Genomic DNA, 12,962 nt, shown 5'->3' with positions numbered 1-12,962 from the left:
CTGTCGTCTTTCTGTACATCGCGAGCGACTATTAGGCTATACCCCCTCACCTTGATTTAGCAAGGCTTAAAAAACAAGTATGAATTGCAATGTCGTACCCACCCACCCACCCCAACGAAACAGCGGACACGGTACTGTGGCAATAACATCCTTGAAGCACCACTAATAGGCGCCTTGCGTCCTCGTCTATCAACAAGCCCCACCCCTTCTCCTCTCTCTGCTCTCTCCCCCGCCCAAGAAACGCCCTTGTCCGCGTTTACTCGTCGTTGACCCAGCGCTCGGCCACCTCGCCAATGTACGGCAGCCAGTACCTGCCCAGCCCTTCCTGTGCGTCCTTGTATGCGCGGTAGGCCGCGTACAGCGTGACGCCGATGCCGCCCAGGACGATGATCGTCTTGAGGAACGCGGGGAAGGGCAGGAGGAGGTTGGTCAGGAGGATAAACGTCACGAGCGGCGTGGTGAGCAGCGCCGACTGGTATGCTGGAAAACAGAAACGCGAGCTGTCAGCTGAGACTGCAGAGGACTGGTTAGCAGACACCACGTACCGTGGAAGCGGACGTAGTCGTTCTGCGTCTCGAGAATGAGGAACAGGAGAGCTGTGGAGTGTCAATACGGAAGCACACAGTCGCCATGCCGACGCCAGCGCCAACGCCAGACCCGACGCGCCTCCCTCCCCTCCGTTCCACTTACCAGTCACAGGGCCACCCAGATACGTTGCGGCGGCCATGAGGTCGATGCGCCACCCAAACCTGCTCTCCCAGGCATTCACGCGGCCCTCGTCGCTGCTGCCGCCCTCGATGCCCTGGCTGCCGCCGCCGCCGCCGCCGTACGCGTACGCGCCATTTGATGGGCCCGCGCCGCCCGACGACGACGAGTACGAGTACGCGTTGCCGCCGTACCCGCCGCCGCCGCCGGAACCGGAACCGTACGCGTCCGCCTCGGGGTCGTTGGTGAACGCCGTGCCGGCCACGGACGGGTCGCTGGCGCTGCCGCCGGCCTGGTAGCCCGACTGGTGGGACGCGTCGCGCGCAAACCACGGCCGGCCCTTGCCCTTTGTGTTCTTGGCCGCTGGGGGCTCCTCGAGGGGAACGTCGGGCGGTGGCTGGTCTGGACGATGAGTGTGAGTAGCGAAGAGGTGCAGGCCGACTGGGGAACAGAGGGGAGGGAGGGGGTGGAGGGAGGTTGGGGGATGTAGAGTGCAGAGGGAGAGCCCGGGGAGGGAGGACGTACAAGGAGAAAAGTTCATGTCTGGTGGGCGGATAGTGAGTGGTAACAGCAACAGCAAACGAGCCGACGACAACAGCAACAACGTATACCACACCACGGCGTAGACGATTGCGAGGCGAGCGTCACGGTGAGGACGGAAGCAATTTCTGGGACGGGAGTGACGTAGGGAGCTGGGGGGTTCCTGGGTGGAAGCGAGCGTCGATCACTGCCACTTTGGTGGTGGTACTTGTGTGAGCTCTCGACAAGGCGCGTTTTGGGGCTGGGATTGCTTGGAAGAAGAGTCCGTGTGCTGTAACCCATAGGACCATTAGCCATGAAGGAGGGGGAAGGTGCAGGACGAGCTCCGCCTATGGTCCATTGAGGCGGGTGGGAAACACCCTTTGTGTTCTCAGCCTCGCTGCTCCCCGCCCAGCATTTATGCAACGGCAATAAACGCGCCACCCCTTTGTCCGATAGATTCTGTGTCGTACAGTTGGATAGTTGGCAGCAGGTGCTAGGGCGGCGCAGGTAGCTATGACATGAGCCAGCTTCTCGTCTCCATACATACACGACGTTGTTTCTCTCTCTCCAGCCGTAAGCAAATACCCTCCGGTCAGAGGCTGTGGCGCCACACCGACGCTCAACATGCCAACAGGCCCCACTGGAGTCCGTTTTGCAGCGTCTCAACACATTAAGCTGCCATAAACGCTTGTTCGTCGTTTGTTGGGAACTCTTCTGAGGCTGTGCATGTGCTCAGTACGATTGTATTGGGCAGAAAAGACCGCAGCGTGGATTCGCCTAAAACGAGCCATGTCCAATATTACGTAACCCCGAATATGGGTGCGTGCGTGAGCGGCCTGCGAGGCGATGACGGCGATGACTGACAGCTGCGCATCACCGGCCAAGACAACTCTCTCTTCTCACTCTCGATCTCCTTCCAAACACCACACCGTCACACAGAGAACGCGCAATCGTCCTTTCTCTCTCCATCTCACTCATATATCGCTATTGGACCATCTCTAGCCCCTGCTTCAACTCGAGCAGCAGGTTACCGACAAGCGGATTACAGCGGACCCAGTGCCGCTTCACTCGATCACTGTTGCCTCGGCGCACCGACCCACACGAGTGAACATTCATCATGAACGCGGCTCTTATGCAACAAATCCAAGGTAAGCTGGGATTACCTGGGGCATCAGCTTACAATACAGCGGGAAAGGGCCTTAAGAAGACCCAGACCAACGACCGCTCGGGCCCGACCGTCGCCGGTAGTGCTGGTGGAAGCAGCGGGGGAGGAGGTGGGGGAGGAGGAGGTGGTGGTGGTGGTGGGGGCGGTGGTGGTCGTGCCGCTGGACACACTGCTTCGACCCCCATGTCGGGCTCTGACGGACCTGCTCAGCAACTTGCGGGAATGTTTGCTGGAGGGATGCCAACACTGAGGAAGACGGGTGGACCAGGACGTACGTCACCCCCAATGACTTCTCGGACTCGGACTACTGCTGACAATCTGTGCAGACGCACCTGCGGCCAACCTGGCCAAGCCGCCGCCCATCCCGGGACTCAAGAAGCCTACAGTTGCTCCACCTGCTCCTCCTGCACCGAGTGCGCCGAACCGTGCTCCTCCTCGCCCGCCTGCGCCGCCTCCTGCACCCCCTTCGGCGCCGAGCCGCACAGTCCCTGCCCCTCCCGGACGTGTACCCCCGGCTCCTCCAGCTCCTCCCCCTCCTCCGCCTGCACCAAGTGCGCCGGCGCGCGCAGTTCCCGCGCCGCCTGGTCGTATGCCGCCTGCCCCGCCAAGCGTTCCCACTCGCAATGTGCCGACGCCGCCTGGCCGTGTGCCCCCCGCACCCCCCGCACCTCCTCCACCTCCCCCACCCTCTGCTGCACCTGTTCGTGCTCCTCCTGCACCTCCTCGTCCTCCTCCCGCCGCACCCCCAGCGCCCCCTCGTGCTCCCCCAGCACCTCCTCGCCCAACGCCGGCGCCGCCTGGTCGTGCGGTCCCTCCGCCGCCGCCGCGCCCCGTCCCATCGGCGCCGAGCCCCCCAGCTCGTGCCGTGCCCACGCCCCCCGCGCCCCCTGCTCGCCCGACGCCTGCTATTCCCGCTCGCCCGACTGGTGCTCCCCCACCACCTCCTCCCCCAGCACCACCTGCACCTAGTCGTCTGCCGCCAGCTCTGCCAGGTCGCGCGCCACCCGCTTTGCCCGGCCGCGCACCTCCCGCTCTTCCTGGCCGTGCGCCGCCGGCTCTGCCAGGCCGCAGTGTGCCGACTCCTCCCCCGGCGTACGGCAACGCTTCATCTCCAAGCCGTAGCGTGCCACCACCCCCATCGCACAGTGCGGCCCCTCCGCGTGCTCCTCCCCCTCCTCCTCGTCCGACTGGCCCACCGTCGCTTCCCCAGCGAGCCGTGCCGGCGACTCCTGTGCGCTCCGTCCCGGCTTCACCGTCGACGCCTGAACCACCAGCGCCGGTCATTCCTCGCAGGCCAACGCACGCGTCGCCGGCCGCTCCCCCGCCGCCACCTCCCCCTCCCCCTCCTGCTCCACCAGCCCCTCCTGCGGCTCATGCGCCTGCTCCTAGACGCGCTTTGCCTCCGACAGCGCCAAGCGCACCCCCTGCTCCTCCCCCGGCGCCTCCTCGTCAGACTCCCAAGTGGACGGTCACCAATGCGGACGAAGGAGACAACGGCGACGCTCCCCCACCTCTTCCCTCGGGAATGAGCCCTGCTGCTCGTGCCATGCAGGCTGCTGGACGTGCCCGTGCGCCTAGCAACCCCCCTCCACCCATCCCGTCGGACGACGATGACGGACCCCCTCCTCCTCCTCCTGGAATGAGCCCCGCCACACTCGCGATGCTGGGCCGCTCGAGGTCGGGAAGCAACCCCCCGCCATCGCGCATGACCCCGCCCCCGCCTCCCATCAGCGCAAGCCGCACCCCGCCCACGTCGCGTCCCCAGTCGTTCGCTCCCCCGCCTCCTCCTCCGGGTCTCTCGCCCGCGGCCAAGTCCCGTCCCACCTCGATGGTGTCGCCTGGCACCCTCAACGGCGGCCACTCGATGGATGCCGACGACCACGACCGGTCCGGCACGCCCGAACCCCCTGCCAACGTCGGTAACTGGACGTTTGCGATGAAGGGCATGTTCCCCGCGCCGCGTCCTTGGAACGGCGGACACAAGACGTACGCGAGTGGCAACGAGACTGGCGGCGGGATCGGATACAAGGTGTAAACAGGATGAGAGAGACAGTTGCGTGCGATTAGGAGATAGGACCGGTGTTTTCTGTGATATCGATATGGCGCTTGTGTCTGGCTGTGCTGGGCAACTGAAAGCTGGAATGAAAAGCAACCTGGAATGAACCCGCGTGTGAACGTGATTGATCCGTGACTGAACCGAGCTGCAGTTGGGAATGAATAGGTTAATCACGCGAGCACACCTCCTCAATGAGGGCATTATTCGGGAGCGTGCCATGACGAGAGGGAGATGCATGCCGAGAGTAGCGACGGGAAGTGAGTGTGTATACGTGTATGGTGCATGTGGTTTGCCGGAGGAAAGCAGTCGCCGTCGCTCTCGGCGTGCGGGCCGTGTGGGGTCTCCACCCCCGTCCGATTTTGGGAATTGTTTGCCAAAACGCAGTGGCGTGATGACGACCAAAGATCAAAAGAGAGAGAACCAGTCGCCTGCTCCGTGATTGAACTTTTCCCGCGCGCATCTAGGCCTCTTTACCCCACTCTCCCATTGCATTTACCCCAACAACCTCGCACCTGCTCTCTCTTTCTCTCATCAACCATGGCTACCAACATCACCTTCCACCCTGGTGAGTCTTTCCCGCCTTTTGTTGCCCAGCTGGCCTCGGCTCGGACGCTTCGTCGGCTGACTTTATCCAGGCGCGGTCACCCTCGAGGAGCGTTCCGAATTCATCGGCCAGAAGGGCGCTACTGTCTGGTTCACCGGTCTCTCGGCTTCGGGCAAGGTGAGCACCGGTGTCGGGGGAGGGAGGAGTGAAGAGGTTCTGCTGGTCGAGGCCGAGCTGCGGTGTGGTCGTTTGTCCATGGGCGGCCGTCAATTGCCATGTGCTGGGTGGCACCATGCCTGGCCTGTATGGCGACGTCAGCCACCAACAGAACGTCTACAGCCACTGCCACTGCCAAGCAAAGCAGCCACTGGACTTGCTCTTCCCTTCCTAAACAACAGACTGTGGCACTGCTGACACACCCCAGTCGACCATTGCCACTGCCCTCGAGCAGCACCTCCTCCACAAGGGCCTCCACTCGTTCCGCCTCGACGGTGATAACATCCGCTTTGGCCTGAACAAGGACCTCGGCTTCGACCCCAACTCGCGTGTCGAGAACGTGAGTAGCAGAGCGACAGGCCAGCTGTATTATTTGCCCCCTCTGGTGGGAGTGTAGCTGGATCTAGCTGCCTTCTCCCGTCGAGCTTAGCTAACCTCCCACCCCAGATCCGCCGCATCGGTGAGGTCTCGCTCCTCTTCGCCTCGTCGTGCTCGCTCGCCCTCACCGCCTTCATCTCGCCCTACATCTCGGACCGTGACCTCGCGCGCGACCTGCACAACAAGGCCGGCCTCCCCTTCATCGAGGTCTTTGTTGACGCGCCCCTCGCCGTCGTCGAGTCGCGCGACCCCAAGGGCCTGTACAAGAAGGCCCGCGCCGGCGAGATCAAGGAGTTCACCGGCATCTCGGCCCCTTACGAGGCCCCCGTCAAGCCCGAGATCCACATCAAGACCGACGAGGTCGACGTCGAGGGCGCCGTTGCCATTGTCACCCAGTACCTCATTGACAACGAGATCATCAAGGCCTAAGCTGCGCGGGTTTCTTGGGTGTTGGGAGTAGGACACTTTTAAAACAAAAACGCAACAAAAACGCTCAACCTTGCGTCGTAAAGTGGGGTTAGAGATAGAGCATATGCATATGGTACAGTGCTAGCAGTCGGGCTCGGTGACTACAGCGATGCCGCTTCCTTGGTGTACTTGATTGACCTCCCTTTCCCGCGACGGCCCCATCCATCTTCACTCTTCCTCGCCCCACGCACACGCCGCGGCCTTGACGCGCCCGGCCATCTCGACAATCTGGCTCATGGACGCCAGAGCGTGCTGGTCTTGCCGGACAATCCGGCCAAACGTCTTGTCCATGCAGTTCATGGCCTCGTCCTCTGCTGCCTCCTCGTACTGTTCCTCGTCGGCCCACAGCCAAAAGTCGGCGCGCTCGGGACGAGCCGCCTCGGCCGCGCGCTGGCGACGGCGCTCAAGCACGCCCTCGAGCCATTGGAGAGTTGCCTTGGCGAGGTGGGTGGTGTTGGTGTCTGGGAGCGGGGTCTCGAGGACGCGCAGCGAGTCGCCGATGGACTGGTACAGCTGGCCAACGCCGGACGCCTCGAGCTCGTGTGGGATCGCGTTGATTAGTGTGCGGAACATGCTCTCGAGGTTGGATGCGTCGGCAATCCAGATCTTGGCGTCCTTGGCAGCCTGTAACAGGCCCGGGATGAGGTAGCAGGCCGACTGAGAGTTAACAAACCGCCGTCTAGCTGCAACTCACCTCGCGCACGCCGTCAGACCACTGGTACTGGATCGCGTCAAGGGCCACGCGCATAGTGTCGGCGAGGTATGGTGCGTAGGCAGCACGCATCTCGTGGACGTAGACTGTGAGCTGGCCAAAGGCCTCCTCCTTCTCCTGCGCCTCGGCAGACGTCGCTTGGTCGTAGCCATTCTCCTCGGGCTCGTCTTCCAGAATATCTGCAGCGTCAGTTAATTGCGTTCCCTGCCAACTCACTGGTAGGCGTCTGCGTCGGGGTGTAGCTTGCCGCCTTGATCACAGGTGGGACAACAAACTGGAGGAAGGGGGCAAAGTCACGACCCAGGACCTCGGCAATGACGATCCACGCTGATGTCAGCTACAATAGACAGGGGACATGCAACGCACCATCTGCAAGGTACCCCTTGCGAACGTCCTCGGGCGTTGTTATTTGGTTCTGGATAACCAACAGCGCCTGGCTGAGGGGGATAGCGTCTTTGAAGAAGGTCTGCGTGGTTAGTTGCTATCGCGAATGATGCTGTCGGCAGCTACTCACCTCCTTGCCCACCGCCTGTCCTATCAAGCTTGCACACCGCATGCTACGTCCCACCACTTTTTGCTCCTTCTCTGTCGTGTTCGTCGCCGTCAGGATCTTGAGGTTGATGTCCATAATGTCTCGGTAATAGGGGAGGAATACCTCGTGCGAGTGCGTCGCGATCGTGGCTGTGCGTGTTAGCAGTGTCGACTGCGGTCGAAGGAATCGTGAAGCCGACTTACAGATGGCAGAAAGCACCTGCTCCTGGATATACAGCGGTCCGCGCTGGAGGAAGGCAGTGACAAGGGCGGTGAGGATGGCCTTGAGCTTGTCCTCGAACAATGGGGTATCTGGGTACTCGAAGAAGTGCACGATGGCTGCAGCCGCAGCTTCACGCACTCGGGCAGCATCATCGCCCAGCAGCTGAAGGGCAATGTTGAGTACCGCGTCGGCGTACTCGGTCTGGATCACGCCCTCGAGGTTGGAGGACATGCGGCTGATGCAGTAGAGGAAGCCGTACCGCACTCGGGGGTGGGCATCGACCGCCGCGGGCGAAATGAGTCTGAAAAGTCAACGAAGTGTCCGCGGTGGTCCAGTACTCACTCGAGCAGTCCTCTTGCCTCGGGCTTCATCACCTGGTAGCAGCCTACCGAGACGCAGGCCAGCGCTGTCAAGCTGCAGTACTTTGCCCTCCATTCTGGGCGCTTCATGAGCGCGGTGGCCACTCCGCCCACGGCATGGATCACATAGTGATCCTCTGTTGGGTCAGAATAAAGTAGTGCAGGCCTATACCCACTGAGGATCTGTGACAGGCGGCCAAGCATCTCCTCGGCGTATGCCGGGTACGAATCGTCTTCCTCCTCGAGCTGATGATGTCAGTTTAACGACTTGGCAGGAAGGACAAACTCACATCTGTCTCCTCGAGCCATTCCTGGCAGTGGTCGTCCTCCAGCGCAAAGGAAGCCACTTGACGGCCGATGAGCGACCCCACAACGTCGCTCACAAAGTACCCGCCCTCCCAGCGCACGACGTCACTTGGGTCGGCAATGACGAGCGAGAACAGTACCTCAAAGGCCATGTTGCCCATATCGCACCAGCTGTTCCACTCCATTTCGCGGTGAGCGTAGCGGGTGAACGTGTGGCCCTCGAGTGTTGCGGGTGGGGCGATACAGCTGAGTAGATAAGGGACGACGGCATGGAGGGAGGGACGGAAGAGGTCGGGGAAGGACGATGCAATGTCGATCATTGGCTCGAGAGCGTGCTCCAGGACATCAAGAGGTAACACTGGAATAACCTGGTGGGTGAGCGAAGAGTACATGTCAACTACCCACCTCAAAGGCCGCGCCGACCAGACCCGAGCCGAACGCTGCGCGGTCGTCGGCCGTCATGCCGTCGTGCAGCACACCACGGGTCGCCTTGAGCGCCTCGATGCGGACGTCGACACTTGGGTCGTTGATGCCGCCCAGAAGCAGCTCGGCGGCCTTGCGCGCACCCACGGGCTGTCCCGAGTGCTTGTCACTCAAGAGAGAAGGTGCGGCGTCGAGGATCTGGAAGGGGGTGAAGCGATGGAATGGGCGGGGCGAAGCAGCGAGCTTGAGGAGAACGTCGGGGAGCGACACGGAGGGACCTGGACGTTAGCTGTGCGCTACCCATGATAGGACAGCTCGCAGGTGCGCGAGGTCGTTCACATGCCCGCCACCCGACTCACGTTGCCTGCGCTCGCTCGCATTGACCCACTCGCCAACACACACGCCAAGCCCCTTTCGGAGGCGGGTGTCCATCTCGTCTTCGAGACCCGCATCCAGCACACGTTCAATACGCTCTCGTGTGTTCTCTGGGATGACATCGAACGGGGCTGTCGGCGACGGGGCAGCTGGGTCGAGCGCGATGCCCGGGTGTTCCCGGAATGCGATGCGTCGAAGGAGGATGAGCGAGAGGAGTCGTTGCTGTTTGTGAGCTCATGCCCGCGCGGAGGGGAATAGGAAGCTCACATCGACCTGAAAGCCGCCTACACCTTGTGCACCGACTTGTGCAAAGAGGAGGAGGAGCTCAGCGGGGACGCGCACCGTGAGCTCGGAGAGTCGCGCCTCGGCACTGGAGGTGGTCAGCGTGTGGTCATTTGTTGGTGCGTGCTTGTGTCGTCGCGTGGGTGCGACTGAGACACTTACGCATGTCGGGGAGCGTTCTCTGTGCCTATGAGGGCGTCGAGGATGACACTGATGTCTCCAAGCAGGTGCTCGGTGGACATTGTAAAGGGGGAGCGGGATGGAGGATGTTGTGGACGTGTCTTGATGGACTCTTGAACTCTGAAATTGGATTCCATTCATGTCATTTCGTCACCCATCCCATCCATCGCCGCTCCGCTGATCCGCGCCCGTTCTGGCAACCTCCACACACAAATGTTTGCGCAGTTCACAGCCGTCACAGGCCTGTCAAGACGGGACACTCGTGTCCATTGACTCTATGAGTTCTTACAAGAGCGTCTTGTGGTCCTTACCTTACACCCCCCATGCATGTGTATACATACAGGCGGAAGCTCTCAACGATAGCAGACGACCAGGAACCGCCCTTCGCTCTCAAAGTGCTCACTGCCACGACCGCCGCCACCCCGCCAGACCAAGCCACGTCGATGGGGCAAGATCCTGCTTCTGTGTGAGGCGACTGGGCCTGTGCAGCTTGACCCCAGCATAACTGTGTGGTGCAACATGCACTCGCAAGTGTCGCGGCCAACTCGTCCAGCAGCTTTTGGTAGCTGTCAAGAGTGCTGGCGGAACCCTCTTCTCAAGCCTCCACTGGGGACCCGAGGCTTTACGACAGCGAGCCCTCCGTATCATACAACGCTACGGTATCTTCTTCACCCACATGACCTCATATGTGCGTTCTCTGATCTCTGACCGTCTTACCTGGCGACACGTGAAGACGACGGACAACGTCTCGGACATCTGCCACACATCGCCGCCAGGCACGTGATCCTCCACCAATGTCGGATGTCCGACGATGAATTCCGCGTCTTTGTCGATCCCAACTTGATTTCAACAACAAACCCACCACCACCCCTCCCATGCTCCTCACTCAGCTCCCCCGGGCCGTGGCGGGCTCCAGCCGCGCGGTGTGGGCCACTCGTGCCGTCCCCCGCATGACGACGCCGGTTTTCCGTGCGCAGGCGGTTCCCCTCGCAAGGCGGTTCCAGTCCACCAAGCGTGAGTCAAAACGTCGAGCTATCGTGCGACCCCTGTTGGGCAGACTTGTAGCTCGTGCTCACGATTCACAGCCGAGGTGACCATCTTGGGCAAGACGTACCCGCGCGACGAGTGGAGCAACACGCCCGCTGCGATCCAGGAGAAGCTGGGGCGGAACCTGCACTTGACGCAGGGCCACCCGCTGTCGACTCTGCGCGAGATCATCGAGGGCCACTTTGCGGGCTACACGGCCGTCCGCCCCGACTCGCCAGTGGTGACGGTGCACCAGAACTTTGACGAGCTGGGGTTCCCGCCCGACCACCCGGGCCGCTCCAAGACGGACACGTACTATGTGAACGGCACGCACATGCTGCGCACACACACGTCGGCGCACGAGGTCGAGGCGTACAAGACGGGCGCGGACGCGTTCCTCATCGCTGCAGACGTGTACCGCCGCGACGAGATTGACTCGTCGCACTACCCCGTCTTCCACCAGATGGAGGGCATGCGCCACTGGACGCAGGACCAGCTTCCGGGGCTCATTGAGGAGAACAAGCGGCTGGAGAAGGAGCTGTCGCAGATCCCGATTGTCATCGAGGACACGTCCACCATCGGCCCCGAGAACCCGCTGCAGGACTGCCATGACCCCGTCATCGCGACTGAGATGGCCAAGAACCTCAAGCACTCGCTCAACGGCATGATCTTCAAGCTCTTTGGCGACGCGGCCGCCCGGTCCGGCGAGCCGCTCAAGGTGCGCTGGATCGACGCGTATTTCCCGTGGACGACCCCGTCGTTCGAGGTCGAGGTGTGGTACAACGGCGAGTGGCTCGAGATCCTCGGCTGCGGTGTCGTCATCCAGAAGACGCTCGAGCGCGGCGGCGTCGGCCACAAGAGTGGCTGGGCGTTTGGTCTGGGTCTCGAGCGCATCGCCATGGTCCTCTTTGGCATCCCCGACATCCGGCTGTTCTGGTCCACCGACCCGCGCTTCCTGGACCAGTTCGCCACCGGCGACATCACCACGTTCAAGCCGTACTCGCGCTACCCGCCTTGCTACAAGGACATGAGCTTCTGGCTGCCCGACTCGGTCAAGCAGGCCTCGGCGGCGGAGATTCTGCCCTGGCACGAGAACGACTACTGTGAGATTGTGCGCGACGTCGCTGGCGACCTCGTCGAGAACGTGTCCCTCATCGACGATTTTACCCACCCCAAGTCGGGCCGCCGCTCGCTCTGCTACCGCCTCAACTACCGCAGCATGGACCGGTGAGTTGAAGTTGGCCGATGCCAAAGCTGGAAACTCGCACTGACACAAAACAGCAACCTCACCAACGAAGAGGTCAACGTCCTGCAGGACCAGGTCCAGAAGCGCGTCATCCAGGACATGGGTATTGAGATGCGTTGAGAAGGGATGTTGAGAGGAACATAGAGGAGACAATAAAAGGGATAGGCAGAGCAGCATGCAATCTTCACTCAGCAAAGGTGAGAGGGAGGTAAACCAGAGGCTTGGGTATCAACACAAGGCCGTTGAAGCCCGGTGCTCTGTGGCACAGCAAGGTCGCACAACAGTGTAGCTGGTAGGGACCTGCTTACACGGGCCCACAGCCGTTGTCGTACCGTAGAACCTCGCGACGCCGGAAAACACAAAGAGAGCCGAGAAAAGTGTGCATCTACGTCTAAGCCATGTATCCCTTCCGTCTGGTGTCATGGACTCTAACCCTGGCGCTGAGATCGTTAGCTAGCCGCCATCAAGAGACAACTTGTAGCTCACCTGCTTGTGCTTGGGGTCCTTGGAGCAGACGATATAGATCCTTCCCTTGCTGTGGAAAGCGTCAGCACAATGTTGAGTTGACGGTGGGACGCCGGACATTTCGGTTTCCTCCTCCGCCTGCCTGCCTGCCGCCTGTCTTCCCCTCTGTTCTCGTCCGCAATCGCCAGCACCCATCACACTCTGGGCGCTCGGGCACGGGTTCCTCTGGGTCGCCCACTGTCTCTGTGTCCCGTTCACACGTTCACGGTCTCGTCGTCGGCCCTCCTCTCCATCCACCCGTCTCTCCGCCTTCCCGTCTCTCCTCCGCTCTCCAGAACCCGAACCACGACCACGACTCACCGCCTAACGACCGAACAGCCATCACAAAACTTCTTGACGCTCGAACGGACCTTCATGCCGCGCACCTGGCCCAGCATGCGGAGGGCCTGGGACGAGGCGCCGACGGCCGCGCCGCGCGGGGCAGCGGCAAACGACAGGGCGGCGCTGGGCGCGGCGGCAGCGGTGCGCGCCACGCCGGCGGAGGGGCGCACGAGGGCGCGCGCGTGCGTCGAGCACATGCGCGACGGGCCTGCGATGAAGCGCAGGACGTTGGGGAACATGGTCGTCGCGGTGGGTGGTGGGGGTGGTGGGTCGTTGGTGGTTTTGTGGACAAAGTCGGGACTTGGACGAGAAAGATGGGAGATGAGAGGATGGGGTGAGCCTGAAATGCTCCCGCTGGAACGGGGTGAGCCTGACAAAAACGGCGAGATCTCCATTCAG

General features: G+C 61.9%; 6 protein-coding genes across 6 annotated transcripts; 3 read left to right on the top strand and 3 right to left on the bottom strand.

The window, feature by feature from the left end:
• Window positions 1-256: 256 nt before the first annotated feature.
• EHS24_003033 (uncharacterized protein) lies at window positions 257-1,246 on the bottom strand (the record flags this gene model as incomplete). Its single annotated transcript, XM_028618739.1, has 4 exons — window positions 257-480; window positions 546-596; window positions 691-1,107; window positions 1,231-1,246. 4 exons carry the CDS (start codon window positions 1,244-1,246, stop codon window positions 257-259), a joined length of 708 nt encoding a protein of 235 aa, XP_028473106.1.
• Window positions 1,247-2,344: 1,098 nt separating this feature from the next.
• On the top strand, window positions 2,345-4,427 carry EHS24_003032 (uncharacterized protein; the record flags this gene model as incomplete). Its single annotated transcript, XM_028618738.1, has 3 exons — window positions 2,345-2,375; window positions 2,415-2,663; window positions 2,719-4,427. 3 exons carry the CDS (start codon window positions 2,345-2,347, stop codon window positions 4,425-4,427), a joined length of 1,989 nt encoding a protein of 662 aa, XP_028473105.1.
• Window positions 4,428-4,985: 558 nt separating this feature from the next.
• MET14 (Adenylyl-sulfate kinase) lies at window positions 4,986-6,015 on the top strand (the record flags this gene model as incomplete). Its single annotated transcript, XM_028618737.1, has 4 exons — window positions 4,986-5,013; window positions 5,084-5,169; window positions 5,417-5,548; window positions 5,656-6,015. 4 exons carry the CDS (start codon window positions 4,986-4,988, stop codon window positions 6,013-6,015), a joined length of 606 nt encoding a protein of 201 aa, XP_028473104.1.
• Window positions 6,016-6,222: 207 nt separating this feature from the next.
• On the bottom strand, window positions 6,223-9,507 carry EHS24_003030 (uncharacterized protein; the record flags this gene model as incomplete). Its single annotated transcript, XM_028618736.1, has 13 exons — window positions 6,223-6,678; window positions 6,749-6,945; window positions 6,983-7,093; window positions 7,133-7,232; window positions 7,281-7,447; window positions 7,502-7,821; window positions 7,863-8,016; window positions 8,056-8,125; window positions 8,170-8,553; window positions 8,591-8,886; window positions 8,968-9,205; window positions 9,251-9,353; window positions 9,428-9,507. The coding sequence occupies 13 exons, from the start codon at window positions 9,505-9,507 to the stop codon at window positions 6,223-6,225; spliced, it is 2,676 nt and encodes an 891-aa protein (XP_028473103.1).
• Window positions 9,508-10,320: 813 nt separating this feature from the next.
• On the top strand, window positions 10,321-11,837 carry EHS24_003029 (uncharacterized protein; the record flags this gene model as incomplete). The annotated part of the gene is made up of 3 exons (XM_028618735.1): window positions 10,321-10,459; window positions 10,531-11,698; window positions 11,753-11,837. The coding sequence occupies 3 exons, from the start codon at window positions 10,321-10,323 to the stop codon at window positions 11,835-11,837; spliced, it is 1,392 nt and encodes a 463-aa protein (XP_028473102.1).
• Window positions 11,838-12,145: 308 nt separating this feature from the next.
• On the bottom strand, window positions 12,146-12,802 carry EHS24_003028 (uncharacterized protein; the record flags this gene model as incomplete). The annotated part of the gene is made up of 3 exons (XM_028618734.1): window positions 12,146-12,157; window positions 12,204-12,252; window positions 12,543-12,802. 3 exons carry the CDS (start codon window positions 12,800-12,802, stop codon window positions 12,146-12,148), a joined length of 321 nt encoding a protein of 106 aa, XP_028473101.1.
• Between the last annotated feature and the right edge of the window lie 160 nt (window positions 12,803-12,962).

This window comes from Apiotrichum porosum (assembly GCF_003942205.1).
Source record: "Apiotrichum porosum strain DSM 27194 chromosome Unknown scaffold_14, whole genome shotgun sequence".
In the NCBI taxonomy this organism is placed as follows: Eukaryota; Fungi; Basidiomycota; class Tremellomycetes; order Trichosporonales; family Trichosporonaceae; genus Apiotrichum; species Apiotrichum porosum.
This window is presented reverse-complemented; position numbering and strand designations above follow the sequence as displayed.